Raw genomic sequence first — 18,139 nt, 5'->3', positions numbered from 1 at the left:
TTCCCAAGGATAGATCTGTCCCATGACCCAAAACCAAGCATGACCTTCATGATTTACAGTTGACATGCAGGCAGAATTTTCCACAATCTGCTTTGTGTTTATTCTTGCTGTTTCTCTATGGAATGAGTTATACTACTGAAAAAAAAAATTACTAATGTTGCTGAAAACCACAGTTTTAATGTGGAGTTAAGTATTTTGGAACTGACATACAATCTGGACACTATTATCTTTCTAGAAGGGAGAAAGAATACCATCTGAGGTTGTACCACTTTTGAAATGAAAAGGGAACTGAACGTGTCCTCTCAGTGCTGTGTGGAGTCTAACTTTAGCATCAAAGTATAATAATAGTTGTGGATTCCATATGTAATTCTGTTGATGCAATCTGTGGAGTCTTGGGTGATTAATATCATGTATGTGTTCTAATACTCTGTTCACAGATGATGGGAGGCTACAGAAATATGTTACTCCTTCTGTTTTGTCCTGTGATCTATATTCTTTGTTTGTACATAGAAATAGGAAACTTTAAATTTCCTTTTGGCATATATTTTATGTCTCAGATGGATTATACATGCTTACATAAACATATCCTGTGTGCATAGAAGAAATCAATCCAAACTGGTGGAATTATTTTTACTTTGCTTTTCACATCTTGGAAGTTTACAAAGTCTTTGACAGAACAGTTGATTTGAGCTACTGAAGTCTCCTGGATGTAGTCTAATAGTATGTACTAGTGGTGGCATGTGATTTAGCTCTGAAGTAAGGCAGATCTCTATTTTCAGTTGAAAACATTCTGTCATTTTTTCTGGTGTCTGTACAAGATGTGGCTATAGCTCTTGTTACACTGGTCAGCATCAAGAGTATAAGAAACCCATGACACAGGAACTGATTTGAAATACACTTTGTATTATGGGAAAGCTGAATTGAGATAAATTCAGTGATACAAATAATAAACAGTGAGAATTAACATTGTGATTTGTATTTCTTTGGTATAGTGCTTAAATATGAAACTGCTGCAGTTTTTTTACCTCTTTAGAGCTATGAGTATTTGGAGGCTTCAAAATATGTTAGCAAATACATATGAATAGGCAATATATATTTTTACATCCACACTTATCTGTATCTTTATGATTAGGGGTTCTGAAGAAAAGTTACATTTGTTTTTGAGCAGCTTAGAAGGAAAATAGAATTTGGAGGAGTTTTTTTCATTCCAGCTGTAGGAATGCTAAAACTTGGGTGAAGCTCCTTTCAGCTTTGGGTCTTAAAAATTTGCGTCATAGGAATGGAATCTTTTTATACTCTCAAAAACTATTATCAAAGTCTCGATGCTAGGAGAAGCCTAATACACACAGGAAAAAACCCTCTGAATGGCAGACTGACATAGGTTGCATGGTGTGTCTGTAGACCATTCATTTGGTCCAGTCCCTGCTCAAAGCAGGGCCAGGTTCATTGAGGTTGCTCCTACCTTGGGTAGTCAAGTGTTAAGTATCTCCAAGGATAAAGGTTCAGTAACCTTTTACTCAATCTGTTGCAGTTTTTGATAACCTTTATCAAAAAAATTTTCTAATTTCCTTAATTGAACTTCCACTTGCTGCAATTGTGGCCTTTACCTTGGGTTGTGTTCCTGCCTGCTTCAGAGAGGAGTTGGACTTGGTTGTCTTTACACTGTATTAAGTAGTTGCAGAGACCACTGTGTTCCCATAAAGTTCTTCTCTATCCTGAGGCACAACAGCTCCAGCTCTCACTGCCTGGCCTCAAGTGCACCACATATTTCAGCTTGCTGACCTGTGTTCATGTCTGTCTTGTACTAGGAAGCCCAGCTGGACCCAGTACTCCAGATATCTTCCCAGAGCAGAGAGGAAGGATCATCTCCCTTAACTTGCTGATGATAATCTTCCTAATGTAGCCATAAGGCTGTTGGCCTTTGCCCATATCTGGCTGATGGTCAGCTATTCATCCACTGGGACCCCAGCTCCTTTTCTGCCAAGTATCTTGTTGGCCCCCAACATGTACTGGGGCTTGGGCTTATTCCTCCCTATGTGCAGGACCTGCCATTTGCCTTTGCTGAATTTCAGTTTCTGACAAAACATTTCTCTAACTTGCTGAGATCACTTTGAATGGCAGTGCTGCCATTTGAGTGTACTCTGCCTCCCCAAATTTTGTCACCTGTAAACCTGCTGAAATTTTGTCCTGTCATACCAGTTTCAATGAAGCTGTTGTAATGAAGTGTTGGCACCCAGAAATTGGCTGCTAGTGGCACTTTGACTAGCTGGTGAACATATCATGAGGCCAAGTGATCTAGCTGTGCTGTGTAGTCCGGTAATTGAAGATGAAGGACAATTTATCTGGTGTCCATGATAAATCATAGCGGGTTTTTTTGCTTTGCTCTAGATAGCAATTTCATCTTCTAGACTACTTATCTCATTTTTCTGGTTTTACGTGACAATTTCTGTCTTGGCCATAGTTCTTCCTTGCACCTGTCCTTGTACCCTGTTTCAACTTTGGAGGCAGGGTTTCCTGTTGGCGTGTGAAAGAAAACACTTAAGCTCAGGTTTGTTCACACAGGAAGGAATCACTAAAAATGACAAAACTGGGGCACTGGAGTGTGAGCAAGAAAGCAAAATTTTGTAAATACACCTGCTTTAAAGGTAGTAGTAGAGCACAGTCACAAAAGAGCAGTCTATTGCTGGAGTCATCTGCTACTGCCCTGAAAAAAAAACCTCATAAATATATCAGACTTGCACAGAGAAATTAACAAAGCAAAATAAATGTAAATTGTATTTTTCTGTTGGCTGTATTTTGCATATCTGTTTAATCTTTTTAAAGAAATTTTGTGTAGAGCCCTAGTTTTACACTCCAGTGTTTGGAAGTTTCTTCCATGGTGGCAGTAAGCTTGATGGAATCCCTATGATTAATAGACCTATGTATCCATTTCTGAGGAGTGAAGAAAATGCAAATGTAGTAGAGTAGTAGAGTGAGTTGCAGCAAACGTATTTGTTTTCTTTCTCTACTTCTCAGCTGTGTTTGAGTAATTATTTTCCCCTTCTTACTATCTCCTTTCCATTCTTGTTAGTCTGGCCTTGTGTTTCACAAGTGTGTATTGATGTTTGTTATTGCTTTTAACAGCATTGTTGTGTCATGTGACTGTAACATAGAAGATAATTAAAAGTTACGTAATTGCTCTGTACCAATGAAAATTTATGGTAATGAATTTACTAATACCCTTTTCAGACAGTGCATCCCTATGCCACAGCATTGTCTGACCATTATCCGTCTAAATATCCTTATAGCCAAAACTATGTTAACACTGTGATCAAATTATAGTAATATTAAATAAATTAACTTGTAAGATCTTGTTATGCAATAGAAAAAAATCCTGGTATTATTTGTGGTGACTCTCTGGGTGTGACTAATCAGATATAACCAAATCCCAAGAGATCAGAGGTATTTGGAAGTGTCTGTAGGTATAACTTCTGCATGTGGTTACCTTGCGAGTATCTACATTTTCTTGTGTCTTTTTACTGCACTAAAAAGATCTTCATTGTAGTTGTGAAAATAGTATTGAGCACATTCACTGCTAACATATTGCTAAATACAGACTTGAGTCTAGCATTACACTCACAGATTTAAATTTGTCTTTTTGTACCTTGAGTTGAGATGCATTAAAATTAAAAAAAAAGACAAAAACCAAAACAGAACATGAACCAAGTACTGATTTATATTTCACTAGGGATCACAACCAATTAGATCATCAGCTCCACAGACTTTGTAATGACCTAGATGTGCCAGTATTAGAGTTCAGTGGTATCTCGAAACTTCTTCTGACTAGGGTTAGCAATAGCTAACCCTATAAATAAAAAAATAAATTTAAAATAAATTTGAAATAAATTTAGCCAGGGGAACATGGACTTCTGCATAAAGGAACTGTCTTTTGTCACTCCTGTTGTTTTTGGGGGGCATAGATCACAAAGCTTGTGTGTGAAGTCAGTTTTAAAGAAGCTGGAGAAATGATTGTTATTGTGTATGGATTTTTTTTTCAATTTAAAAGAATATTATTTCATACTCAGGAATGAAAACATTCCCTCTTGTTCTTGACAGCTAAAAGTTTATCATTGAAGTTCCTATTGCTTTCCATCTTCAGATAATTTTGCAGACATCCATCTGTGATAGTTGATCTGGAATATATCTTTAAAAGACGTTAGTAATATTTTTTAATTAGCCATATTTTGTGGGGTGGTTTAATCCTAATTTTGTGTTGAAAAATGTTTGTCTTTACGAGCAATTGAAGTAAGTATGAGAGCTCTAGCAAGCTCTCAGCTCCATACCCTGAGTATTGTTCTATTTATTATACTAGTGGTATGTATGCTAAAGTAGATATTCTGTCTTTAGAATGAATCAGGATTTAATCTTGGGTGCTACATGTACCTTTTCTGTGCAGGTCCAGTGATTCTTTTCCTGAAGCTTGTCTGAAATAGATATAATGAAGATGGAATGATTTTTTTGAGGTAATCACAGGGAATTCCAGGGAGAGACTAGATGATCTTTTGAGATTTCCTCTATCCTAGCTTTTACAATTTGTGTGAATTTTCCGTTGATGGCTCTTTCGGTGGCAACAGAGAAAATGAAATTGTGAAAGCAAGAGAAGGCCAGGTGATAAGGATCCTGATCTGGCATACTGCTGGCAGGAGTGGAGGAAAAATTCAGGTACTGTTCTAGCTATACAACCCCTTCCTGCTCAGTTCTTTCAGTTTGGGAACAGCTTGGAAAATGCAGTGATCTTATGGGGTCTTGCCTCCAGAATGGTTACCACTTCAGCTCAAGTTAATGTAGACCAGCTGCTTGAAGCTTAAGGTTCATTTAATATTGTGTAAATGCCCCTCACTTCTGTGGAACGGGGGTTTTGGATTGGTCTGGCTTGGGAGATGGAAGGGGGAGAAGATGATGTAGGTGGGAATCTGAGTCCTGGAACTGTGGAACTTGACATAGCTACCTCTTGTTTTTGTTGCCCCCCCTCAAGAGGAGGCATGTTACGACCATGTACAGAGTCTTCTGTCTTGAGAATTTATTCTCCTTCTCTTTCCCGAATCCAGAAACAGTCATTCTGAGCACTCTGGGTGCAGGGTATGAAGAAGCTCATAAGAGAGAGCAGGTACGGTGGTTGCGCTTTCTGGCATGCTGGTCCTCAGGAAGCTTCTCAAGAGCTGCTTCTGTGAAACTTCTGCATCACTGATAGAATGTAGAGATACTTGTTTTGAGGGCATTTACAGGATACTAGGAAAATGTTTGTGAATGTCATCCCTGGGGTATTAATACAAAAGTGCTTCTGTATTTAGATAATACGCTCCTCCTGAACTCATTCAATAGAGTGTTTCCTTGCGGGCTCTTTTCAAATGCAGATAAGAAAAACAGCAATAAAGAAAATATGGCATTATTTCTTTCAGTAGATGTTTGTAAGAGCTTACTTGTATTTGCTGACATACTGCAGGTTAAGATGTTTCCAGTTAAGCTTGTGGCTTTTTGGTGAATTTGCTTATTAGGAAGCCAGACCTCTCTGCTTTTCATTTTGAAATGGTGCTGGCTTGTTCTAATCCTTCTCTGCTTGTCAAAGCCCTTTAAACTGCTGGCTTCAGTACATGAGATTTTTTTTCCTTAAAAGGGGATGACTTAACTATATTTGATGCCCTTAAGATTAGGGGCTTGTCAAGATTTCTTGACTGCTTGACACTTGTATTTTAGCGTGCCAGCTATGCGCAGCAGGAAGTGGAAGCAGACCAGAGGAAGGATCACTGGACTGATCTCGCATTGTTGTCACTTGGTCAGTTGGTAAAGGAAAAAGAGATGAGAAAAGTGGACTTACTCTGTGTATCAGGTTGGAAAAGCAAAATAATCTGACTAATGCATGAATGGGATTAAGAATAAAAGTGGTGGAGCTGGTGAAAATGGCCATTAAATGTAAGAAGCCTTTCCCTGTTAGCCCACCCCAGCTGTAAGCTTTGGTTTGATACCAGAGCCTGATGGCCAAGGAGGGATAGTAAATCTGCCTGTGCTAAATATGGCCCTATTGGGAGCAGTTTGAATTTTAACCCTTTATGTGCATTTCCTGTATGGGTTTGTAGAAATACCTGCATGCATTTTTTAAATTTGCTTCTTTCCTTTTTTTTTTTTTTTTTTCTTTAGACCAAGCTGTGAAGGGTCTAGTAGAGCGTAGAGCAGACATTATTTTCACCTCCGTATTTTCTCCCATATCAATTTTAGGCCTGTAACACTGATTTTTGTTCTGTTCTTTTTAAACTGTAAATGCACACTTAGGGGATTCTTATTTTCAGTGGTTTACTTTTTTATTATCTATAAAACTTGGTCTGTGTAACCAAAATTTATGATTTTTATTTTTATTTACTTATATTACTTTTTCCCATATATATTGAAATTGGTTTGATTTCCTTTTCCCTCCCAAGAGGCTAACCTTTATTTGGTTTTTCTAATCTTTAATTCATTGCCTTATGAAAATCATCAAGTTACAACCTGCTGCATATTATAAGTCTGAATTACAGTTAATTAAAAATAGATATTTGTAATGGGTATTTTAACAGAATCTTAATTGTGATAACTCTACAGGATGCAGCTCGGTAGGGGTTATCATTAGGATGATGACATTTGCCACTTGTGGGAGTGTAAGTTGTTTGCAGTATTCCTTATGTTTATTACAGAGACGATTGCAGCTATCTCTGCTTTTAATAAAACTCTTCTCAGAATGTCTTAACGTTCCAACATGCAGCGAAATTTGCTGTTTGCTTCTGGACCAGAGTCAGTACTTTGATTGTGTGTGGTGGTGTTACTAACTAGAGTTTGCTCTTGTGGTGGCACTCTCATAATTGCTTCATCTTTGGTAACAAAACCTTTCCTGTAGGACAGCATTGTGTGAGACAGGTTCTGTTTCATGGCATCTTGGAGTAAGTAGCACTAGCCACCTCTACAGCTTGCAGTTGAATTCAGGATATTGAAAACTCAAAATGTGGAGAACAGGAAATATTTGTACCTATTGAATAATCAGGAGCACAGCTTAGGATATAGAAGAAATAATTAGCCTTTGTATTAAAAAAGAAACCCAGCCTTGAAATCTTTCATACTAATGGATTAAACAGCAGGATGGAGTCAGGATTTGGCTTTCTAGTGGGAATAAAGCCACTTTCAGTGAAACTGAGATGGTTATTGTTGGATTAGTGCAGTGGTCTGCCCAAGACTGAAGCTCAGGGAAGAGGGTGAAGGGAGACCTATGGTAAGAGTAGTGGTGAGGGTAGGTGGGACAAGTCACAGAGGAGTGTTGGGTTCACAAATTCTACATCACCGTGTTTCAGATGATAATTTTAACCTCTTTTGAAGCCACTGAATGTCAGTGGAACATGAGACTGCTCACTCCATGGGATGAGGGCAAGGTGGTTTGGTTAACAGGCTCACACCCCTGAAGTAAGGGCTGTGAAGGTGCCAATTATGGCACTGGTGCTGGGGTATACATGGAGGCAGCTGCATTTGGGCTGCACAAGCTGCCAACTCACCTACCAGAAGCTTATCCTGGAAACAAAGGAGGTGGAAAGGGATGTCCAGTGGTTGGGAGGGGGAGCACTTCCCTCCTGGGCCAGGACCCTGTGTCTCAGGGATGGCTGAAGGGTTCATGAACCTGAAAGAGATGGGAGGATCCTTAAGGCTTGAGACAGACAGCTGCAATATTTCTGTCTTGGAGTAACATGGAAAGAAGAAACTGTGTCACCAAAGTGGGTAGTTGGTAAAAAAGGCAGGGCAAGCTTCAAGACACTGAGGTTGAATTAGGGGCAACTAATTTGAAATTGGTAAAATAGCAGAAGCTGTATTGGCTATCTCTTATATAATCAAATTATAGAAATATTTTTCAATAGTTAATCTAATTAATTATAGTTAATAATAGTTAATCTAGGACTTACTCATAATGGCAAAATATTGGATAGGTGTATTCCTGGCAATAAACTGGGGATGGGTATAGCCCCAATGCATCTTCAGCTAATGTGTCTCCTATTGCCAGTTGAACTGCTTTAAGCATTTGAAGTCATGTGTCATGTCAGGTGTTACCTGCAAGTCCAAAAAGTAGTCAGAGGGAACTGATAGAAAAACAAAAGCTTTGATCATCAAGGAGCTGTTGAATTTAATCCTCGGGGAAGTGGTGAGTCTAGTTGTTCATGTTGGGATAGTTAGGGGGGTTATGGATCATGGTGGTTAGGAAAGGATAGTTTTTTGGGCAAGAAGGCATGCTTAATTCAAAACAGCATCCATATTTGTCACATTGTTTTTGTTATACCTGGATTATTTAGGGGGAAGAAACAGAAAATGTTTCTCCTCAGTGGTATTGCCTCCGGTTTTCATGTCTCTTGTGATTAATTATATTTATAAATTTATTTGTTGCATTCTCTTCCCTGAAAGATAATTAAATACAATGAGTCCAATTGTACTATAGTAATGGGAGTATTAGGAACATAAACTTGGGGTTGATTTGTTTCACTGAGGTGACGCGGAATATGGAATCAGTGGCCTGGCCAAGTTCGTGAAAAACCTTGGTCTTTACAATTGTGTATTTCTCTGTGAAATACAGGATTTTTTCATTGCAGTGTTTTTGTCTCTCATTTAGTAAATCAGGCAATGTGACTTTCTTACTATTCTCAGTTTCTGATTTTTGAATGAATTTTTTTATGGTGATGTCTGTACAACTGATCTTTGGTGTACAGGAAACTTAGCATGGCTGGTGTCACCAGTTCCTGCTTGACAGTAATATTTACCCAGCCCAAGTTTTCTGTTTTTCCTTTTTTCCTCTCTAAGCTCTTGTAAAAAGCAGGATGCTTTAATTGGAATGGTGCCTTCTTAAATTTAGTGTTTGATTAGGAAAACAAAGGAACCCTAGACTGATTTTAAAAACCAAAGCTCTTAAAACTTACAGTACCCTTGACTTCGCAGACAATTAACTGCTGTTTTATTTAAAATGCTTTTTGGCCAAAAGCAGCTGCTGGACTGGCTGCAGTGACAGGGACTCAGACCCTTACACTGCCTGTTTCTGTCCTTTAGCTGGAGAGCCATGAAGGGCAGCTAGAGCAGGTGTAGGTGTCTGTCAGTAGGTGAGATGAACCTGCCACTTGGCAAGGACTTCAGCTGCTAAAGTTGCTCTTCAGGTTATGGTTTCTGGGCTGTGAATGTGAACAATTGCCAAGCCACTATTAAGGGGGTTGTTTGCCCATGTTGGTCTGCAGAAGGAAGTGTCACTGGCTTGCTGCATGCAGATGGCGAGTCCTGCAGGCTGATGCAGTCATCTCAGTGGGAGACTGGAAAGTACAAATTACCTTTGGAAATCAGGCTACTTCTGGATTTTGGACTTGTGTGGTCAGATTTGCAGATTAATTCCCCCTGGAATACTGCATGAAATTATTTCCCAACTATCCTCTTTTTCAAAGGGGAGAAGCAAATATATTTCTGTCTAAGCAAGATCAGGTAAACAATCAGAACATCTGCACGTCCTGTCAAAAATATGAGGGCTGTTGGAACAAGGAGAAAAATGACAAGGCCTAGGGAGGCTGATGGAATATGATACAGGCATGTATTGGGTGGATCTCCAGACACATGTACCATTTCCTAAGATTACTGATGCCTTTTGCTGAGCTTTACCAGGTATTGGGAAGCTTGAAAAGTTAGGATATGGAGAGTTTTCAGTGGAAATTCTCTAGGATCAGTACAGAGATAAATTTTATTCTTCTTGTTCCTTCCAAAGGCATCAAGAGCATGAGTATGCTTCAGTGATTTTCTCTGGATTTCAGATTGCTACTAAAAAATCAGTAGCTGCTGAATCTGGTGAAGCTGTTGTAAGCTGGTCAGCACTTTTAAGGAAGGGCAGGCTAGGAGCAAAGACATTAAAAATTATTAATTGAAAGACTTGTGGTCAATAGATCAATTTTAGACAGTGTACTTTCCTATTAAAATAGACACTCATCACCCACATTTGTAGGATGCTAGCCAAATAGTTCCTTATATTGATTAATAGCATCACTGGTGTCATGTAGTGCCCCTCATTTAGAGCCTGATTATGTAACTACACAGTCACATAGATAGATTGAATGCTGTAGATACCATGCTGTTTTCTTGAAAAAGCATTTTATTGATGTATTGATGTATTGAATGTAAATTCTGAGCCTGGAAGTTTGGTTTCTTCAGTGTGTAGCACAACTTGGAATAGCATTTGCTTGGTTCTCTTTGCTCTTTTTTCACTTCAGGGTGAATTGTGCAAGCCTGTCCTCTCTTAGATGCTATGGCTGTACCTCGAGAGGTCAAGGTCACCTCATAACTATTGTCACCTCTGCTTTGGAGGATTAAAATACATTTGTTTAAGCACTTTGGGTTTTTGCTAACTTACATCTAATAAAATATGATTTATTGATGCAGTGAGGTAGAAGTTGCCTATGGGGGCACTTCTGAAGTGGTGCCCATCTCCTGGCTGGGGCTTGGTGGGATGAGATGTTGGCTCTTGCTGCCTAGGCAGGCCTCAGCAGCATCAACACTGATTCTACAACCACCTTCTGGTGATGAGGCTTGTTTAGCTTTTTTCTGCTTCTTGTGGGAACAATTTTCTTCCCTCTTTTAAAGGAATTTCAGTGGGCACAACATCTCTGGTTTTGCTTATTCTTTGAGTGGCTTTGCTGTGAAAGTTGGCTCAGAGTGCTTGACACTGTGGTGGGGAGAGCTACACAATGTTTTGTCCATGGTAGGGTGGTGGTTACTGCCATTTTCTAACTTCTTTTACAACATCTTGCACATTGTAAAAAGGGAAGACATGGCAAGGTTTATATAAGCTACTACATAGTGTTACATTTTTTTTTTCTGCTCTGATTTTTCCATTGTCCTGGTGTTCCCTCTGAAGTCAACTGTGAGAATAGACTGTAAAAAAATTGAGTCACATAAGGGTAGTATTTGCCATCTGAGGCAGTATCCATGCATTCCAGACTTTATTGCTGGCTGAACCACCAGTAGCTCTGCTCACCACAGCTGGCTTGACCACAAAGCAGATTTTGGCACAGGTGTGTGGTGAAGTTGTCCTCATTCCTTTGGACTTGAAGCATGAGGCCTTAGGGCTTCATCCACCCTCCCTCAGATCAGGTAATCAGGAGTTTGCCCTCACATTGAGAAACATCAGAGACATGGTCCACACAGAAATTGTATTCCAAAGTAAAATGGTTCTTAAGGTCTGGCCATTTCATTTATAAATGCATACAAGTGTAAGGATTATCTCTTCTTCTGGTGGTCTCTGGGATTCAAATGCATCCTAACAGAAGATAAAGTAAATCCTTGTTTTATTTTTGGAACGAGTTAGAATATAAAAGTTATATTGCATCTTTGAGAAGAGTGAATAAGTACTGCTGCCTCAAGTAAAGGTGGCTTAATTCTGGACTGAGCATAGTTTGAGTAAAACTCTAGTTTGAGTAAAAGCATTAAACCAGAAGTGGGGCAATAGGTGATAGTATCTGGTAATGCTGGTCTTTATTACCAGTGCAAAGAAAGAGAAGGAAACTTATAAAGTTAGGACCTTTCCTGTGCAGCATCTGTTGTGTTAATCCAGTCTTGATGGAACTCTCCTGCTGGAGAGGTTGGTCTTTATCCCTTCCCACTGCGGAGAGAGGGAAAATCACTAGCAGGTCTCTTTCCTCTCACCCTCCTTGAGGCATAAGCAGTTTTCCTGTGGTTTGCCTTCCTTTTCATTTAAAGTTTGACATAATTTTTAGTACACTTAAACACATTTGTTTCATCTGAAGTCCAGAGAAAATGTAGAAACAGAATATGCATAATCACAATCTGAAATTAGGAATAACCACTTTAAATGCTACTTTTAGATGCTCACAAACCCTTATGAGTACAGATCTTGAATAATCTTTGTAGGGGGACTAAGATACACTGTTTGCTGAAGAAAGGGGGAAAAACAGTCTGAAGGGAAAAAGATGACTTTTTTTATTAATTGCAGTTCTTTGTGAATTCAGAAATGGAGTTAGGCTTTTCATCCAAGCTTTAAAATTTGTGTTGTTTTGAATGATATATTAGAAAGTATACTTTCTGCACATTCCTTCAGAAAATTATTTACCAAAAAAACCTTAATTCACCCAAAATTTGTGACTGAACATGTGCATATTTTATATTAATAAATACATATGCATTTTTATATATACATATATATGTGTGTATTTGTGTATATATTTTTAAAAAACTATAATTTTTGTAACAAGAAAAGGCTCCTCAAGTTCTTTTACATTGTGCTCAGGCTGGTAAATAAAATTTTAACTCTGAGTTTGGCCTATGTGCAAGGATAAGGTGATGAACTGACAGACCTTGTCTTGCACTGTAATATGAACATTTCCATATGTCAGAGAAGCTGCCCAAAGTGACGGGTGAGTGTGTTTATCACTATTTGTTTTATTTGGATCTAATGAAAAACGATGTTATTCTGTTTAAGCTAGAATTGGGAAGGGAGTGTCAAGGTTTCAGAGCTATGCATTCAAACAACTGAATCTTGAAGTTTCTACTTCTAGAATAAGAAGTCAAGGAGTAGTATTAGGCTGTGTTTTTCTCTGCTCTCTGCAATTTATTGCACTCTTCTAGATTGACTACTGATTATTACCTAAATCCAGTTATTTCAGGACTCCAATATTTTTCCAGAGTTTAACTAAGTCCTGTTCTATGTTTATGATATTATCTGTGTGCATATACATTTTCTAATTTCATTTCTGTACATTGGTGCAGTAGCAAGGCTTTTAAAGTATTACTGAAAGACATCGTCTTTCTCTGAAACTTTAACAGTTGTCAAACCAAACAGTTAAGTTCTAGAGAGAAAAAATTCTTCTTGGAATTCATCTTGAAGACTCGGAAGGTCTGGGATTCACCCTTGAAGCTGTTCAGTTTACAATAATTCATTAATGTCAAATAAAAGACCCTGTAAAGAATAATGTTTATTCCTCTAAGCCTCTACTGAAGGACTGTGTAAGCACTTCATGAACGTTTAGTATAAGCCTTTTAAAGTGAGGAGCAGGAGGAACATGGCATGATGGTTGTGTGTTCAGTTGATTAATTGTTCATCCTCATTTGGCCAACTGTATGCTTTTTTCTATGGAAACTGTTGTCAGAGTACAGTGGTTTGGGGAAAAGTACCCCAGGCACCAGGAAAACCATTGCTATATGTTCAGGTAGCCAAGGGTGTGTTTACTTGTGCTGCCATGATTACAGTGGCACTGAGATCATTCTGGTTTGGCATGAATGTATGGGAGGCATTGCTCCATGAAGGCTCAGCAAAAATTGGGGTAGATGTTCAGGAGGAGCTGCATCACCCCCATCCCAGACAGCAGTCTCCTCATCTTTGGTGCCCTAGAGACCAAGCAAGTGGCAGAGTTGCTGCTTCTTGCTTTGAATCCTAATGTACTTTAGTACATGTGTGCTCTTCTCTGTGCTAGAAGTCATTCTTTGTGGGAGTCTGGATAAATATTTCAGTCTTTAGGAGTTCAAAAGAGCTAGGTATCACCTAGCAACAAGCATCCCACTCTCTACCTTCCTCTTTACTTTTATTAAAGTATCTGAAAACCAGAAGTTGAAGCATTAAGGTAATTTTCAGAAATATTTTGAGCAACTTTAGATACTTTGTTATGATGTTACAGCAGAGCAGCAAAGATGCTGGCATGGGGGCTGGCATCTGAAAGTAACTGTACCTTGTTTGAACAGCAGTCACATCAAAAATTAGCAGGAGCTTCAGCTGGAGACAGGATAACCCTTGTGATCACAGTTGATAGGATGCATAGCAAGTGATCCTTTGGTCTTGTGAGGTCTGCAGTTGCATTTAAACTGAATGAGTTTTTTAGGCTGTACTATGTGGTTTGCCATGCAGCTTTCAGTAGCTCATGGTGGGACAGTGCCTTATGTTGGAATTTAAAAGAAATTTTTTTTGCAGACAGCTTTGTGACAGTGTATTTGCTAGTTTCAGTTACAGTGGTACAGCATTCAGTTTACAAAGATCCTGGGGACCAGACCCCGGTCAGGAAAGGAAAACACTTGAAGTGCTGTTGAGGAAGACTTCGGGATATGCTCAGTACAGTGCTGGATTGTATGCCAGCATCTCCTATCCCTTATCAGTTTTAAATGTCAGGGGATCTGCAGCTTGTGGTTAATGTATATTTTATCTGTAGCTTGTGCAAAATGTCACTTTATGGAGTTTACGAATGTTCCTGCAAGAAAACTTATAAAAACGTAGGGAAAAAGGACAAGTGTGTGGCTACAGTTATTACAAGGGTAGCTATCCTGAACACTGGGTTGAGGATAACTTGTGTTCCTTCATCGCTGAATAATTCTGAAACTGAGCTTTCAGTGATCCTGCCTTACCTGATGGCCAGGGTGGTCTTGATGAGTTTGGGAGAAGTCATGCTGTTTTTGGGGAAGTTTGGTGTGACTCAGGGCTTTTGAATGGGGTTGCAGAAATCAAAATACAGATCTAAGGACTTTTAAGAAGAAAAGTGCATACTTTAAAAATATAATAGATGATGTAAGAAGGTGACTAGCCCCCTTATACCCAAATAAGGAGTTTGTTTTGTAGAGGGAGAAGTTAATAAATCCTGATTCAGCAAATGACTTAACTGTGCAAATGAGTTGGTCTCTTCCAAGTAAATGTATGTTCCCATATCAATCTGAATTAGAAAAGAATAAAAACAATGAGTAATTTGTTACTGTATCAATGTGAGTGTCCTTTAAAATTATCAGTATGTAAAAGATAAGTAGAAGTGGTATCAGTGCAGATTTGTTTTTTGAATGAACTAATGTGGGTTTATATCAGTGGTTTTATATGAGCTAATGTGGGTTCAGAAGTGTTCTATTTACTGTAGAGGTATGGCTACCTCTGCACCCTTAGGGACTTCTGTTTTTCCTGAAATATGCTCAGCATGTTTGTCCTGAAACTCTTCTCATGCTCCTTAATGTGCTCCAGGAGTCTTGCTCAGCTTCACCAGGTATGGCCATCTGGTCAGGGTGAGACTACCAGGACATTTAATCTGATCAAGACAGGTTTTCAAAATGGACTAGCTGTAACCAAATTTATTTGGTTTTTTCTTGCTGTAGAAAAAGGAATCTAATCTTTGGCATTCAGAAATTTTATAAACTCCCTGGGTTTGAAAACACTGTTTTAAGGTGATAGTTAGGCTTTGGGTAGAAGTGGACATCATTCTGTGTTTGCTTCTTAAATTTCATTCTTTCATTTGAAAATGGTGGTTTGTGCTTTGCTCTGTGATTACTTAGAGCCTTTTTGACTTAAAGGTTTCAAATTGGAAATACTGTGCAGTGTCTCGTTAAGTAGATTTTCTTCTGCTATAAAACCTGCTTCATGCAAATGGAAGATGTTTCTATTTGGACTTCAATGTCAGATTTCATATTCCTGATAGTAGAACAGTAACATTTCACTGTAAGGGATTGAAAATCAAAGTCCAAAGTCATGGTGGTGACACATGTGGTGGAATGGATGTTCACTTTTTTCATATGAATTTCAAAGTCCTTTCACATGAAGTCAAAGCTTTTCAGCACTTTTGAAAATCAGGCCAGTCATTTGCAAAGTTACTAGTTAAATGTCATTTTCAGAAGAAAAATCTCCTGAAAAGCAGCTTAAAATAGAAGCCCTTCTGTAGAGGAGAGCACCCCAGTGATGCAAGGATGTGGGCAATTTAGTGCTTGTTGATTGTTCAGACTCCAACCCAGTTACTTGTCTTTGCTAAAGAAGTAACTCTTCCTTGAGGAGGACTGTTGGACATGATTTAATAACGCAAGACCAGCTGCAGCTGTGGCTGGTTTGGATGGTGGTTTGTTAGTTCTGAAACACAGACCCATGTTTGCTGTGTCACCATAGCCACTGTAACATAATAGGACTCCAGCGTTGGTGTGTAACCTGAAGCTAAGTTGTGTTGTAGGAATATGTGTGTCTGTGTGCATGTAGAGAGAAGTAATGATGAGAAAACCTGGAGATCTGGAAACAATTACGGGTCAAACTCTGTATTCATCTCATGGAGACTCCATGAAGCTTTTGGATACATTGCATTTAATTTAAAAAATGGAAATTACTAAGTCAATTCCTGTTGAGGTTAGATGACCACATCGTGTAAGTCCAGGATATTTGGTCCAGTTTTCCCATTTTTGGACAAGAGCAGGGAGGAAAGAGCAGATAGAAGCTCAAAGTGTGCAGTTTTAAAAGAAAAAAAAAAAAAAAGAAATCTACTACATGAAATTTTTAAGTAATCCAAATAATGCCAAGGGAGATTAACAAAAGGAAGAGAGTCTACAAGATGCACAAGAGAGCACAAATGGTCTACAACCATTAGCATGCTTACAGGCTAAGGTATTTAGTTACATTTAGTTAGGTCAGTGTTTGTGCTGATTTTGCAGCTTTGATAATTCATACAAATATTTGAAACTTGTTTTCTTCTATTAAACTTAGATATTACTGCTAAGAATATATTAAGTGCATGGTGTTTAGTCAGTATGATAGTAGCACACTATATGAATGGACTATTTATATTTTCTTAAGGGAGTTTCTTGTCTTCACTTAAAAGTTTGTGTAGCATTTGGAAACCTGTCATGTTGTCATACATACAACAGTAATGAAATACTGAACGTGGTTTAAAATCAGGCAGGTGGTGTTCTTCTGGTATTTGAAGGATGACCTTATTTTGAATGGTAGAAAAATAACAGCAGATTGTTTATAATAACTCTGACAGCAGATTTAGATTCTTGACTTCACACCATTTCCATTATTAAGAGAGACATATGTAAGTAGCGTTTGCTTCAGATACATGCACATATTCTGTCAAGGGGTTTAAGATATCCTGTCTATTATTTAAATTTTGGACATCTGAAGATTTTTCTTCCCCAAGGCTTTTTTAACAAATTGGATTACTGAGTTTGTTTATTTTCTTAAACCTGAAGGAGCCTCACAAAACATAATGTAATATTTGAATCTCTGTATGCTTTTTTTCTTTTATATTTTAACATAGAATCACAAGATGTTTTGAGTAGGAAGGGACTTAACGTTCATCTAGTTCCAACCTCCCTGCCATGGACAGGGATGTCACCCCCTAGGTCAGGTTGCTCAAAACCTCATCCAACCTGGCCTTGAACACTTTCAGGGATTGAGTATCCACAGCTTCTCTGGGCAATCTGTGCCAATGCCTTGCCACCCTCACAGTAAAGAATTTATTTCTAGTATCTCATCTGCATCTCTCCTCATTTAGTTTGAAACCTTGTCTTATGGTATATGCCCATGTAAAAAGCCCTTCTCAGCTCTCTTGTAGCCCCTTTAGGTACTGGAAGGTGCTGTAAATTCTCCCCAGAGCCTTTTCTTCTCCAGGCTGGGCAACCCCAACTCTCAGTCCCTCCTCACAGGAGAGGTACTCCAGACCTCTGTTCATCTTTGTGGCCCTTATAACTGAACTAATCATATATCTGTAGGAAACCATGAAAGAAATACATATTCAGATTTTGTAGTGGTCTTGGACAGTTTTTTTATCTGTTACTGTTGGGATTGTGCATAGTATTTCTGGGAAATGCAGTTTGAAATATTGGTAAAGAATGTCTGCCCTCTGTAGCTTCTGGAAGGTTTACTTATAAATGGAGGGTACTGGTACATAATGGGCTCAGAAGACTAATTAAAGTAGTTGGGATTTAGTGAGCTGAAATAACAGTTCAGAAGTTACATCACAGAGCTTTGACTGAAATCATTAGTTAAGAGGAAACATAAGTCTTTGTCCAGTTATTTTTTTTGTTGTATTTATCTTTTTTTAAGTGCTTATAAACTTCTAACCTCTGTTTTACAATGGAATAGATATCAGTGGCTATATTTTTCTGTATTTACATACCCAACATATTTGATAAATTATTGAACTTCTCAGAAAATCCACTAATTAAATTATTTAATATTTTCTTTTTCAGGATTGAAGTGGATCTAGGGACAAATGGATGACTGAATATTCATATGAAGAGGAAAGCCATAAAAGTTCGTTGACATTTTTACAGCTATATGCATTATATGTATTAATGCCATTATCAAAAACTTATGCTGTGTTACAAAACAGAA

At 38.3% G+C, this 18,139-nt stretch overlaps 1 protein-coding gene across 3 annotated transcripts in view; it reads left to right on the top strand.

Annotated features, from left to right (window-relative positions):
* Positions 1-18,139, top strand: part of KLF12 (KLF transcription factor 12) — a 225,529-nt gene that overhangs the window by 46,269 nt on the left and 161,121 nt on the right. For all 3 annotated transcript variants that reach the window (XM_056487431.1, XM_056487414.1, XM_056487422.1), the window contains exon 2: positions 17,995-18,058. In XM_056487431.1, the coding sequence (XP_056343406.1) occupies positions 18,038-18,058 (21 nt within the window). In that variant the 5' untranslated portion in view covers positions 17,995-18,037. The remainder of the gene's footprint in view (positions 1-17,994; positions 18,059-18,139) is intronic.

This window comes from Oenanthe melanoleuca, chromosome 1 (assembly GCF_029582105.1).
Source record: "Oenanthe melanoleuca isolate GR-GAL-2019-014 chromosome 1, OMel1.0, whole genome shotgun sequence".
NCBI lineage: Eukaryota > Metazoa > Chordata > Aves > Passeriformes > Muscicapidae > Oenanthe > Oenanthe melanoleuca.
Note: the sequence above shows the minus strand (reverse complement) of the source record. Positions and strands in the feature narration are given on the sequence as shown.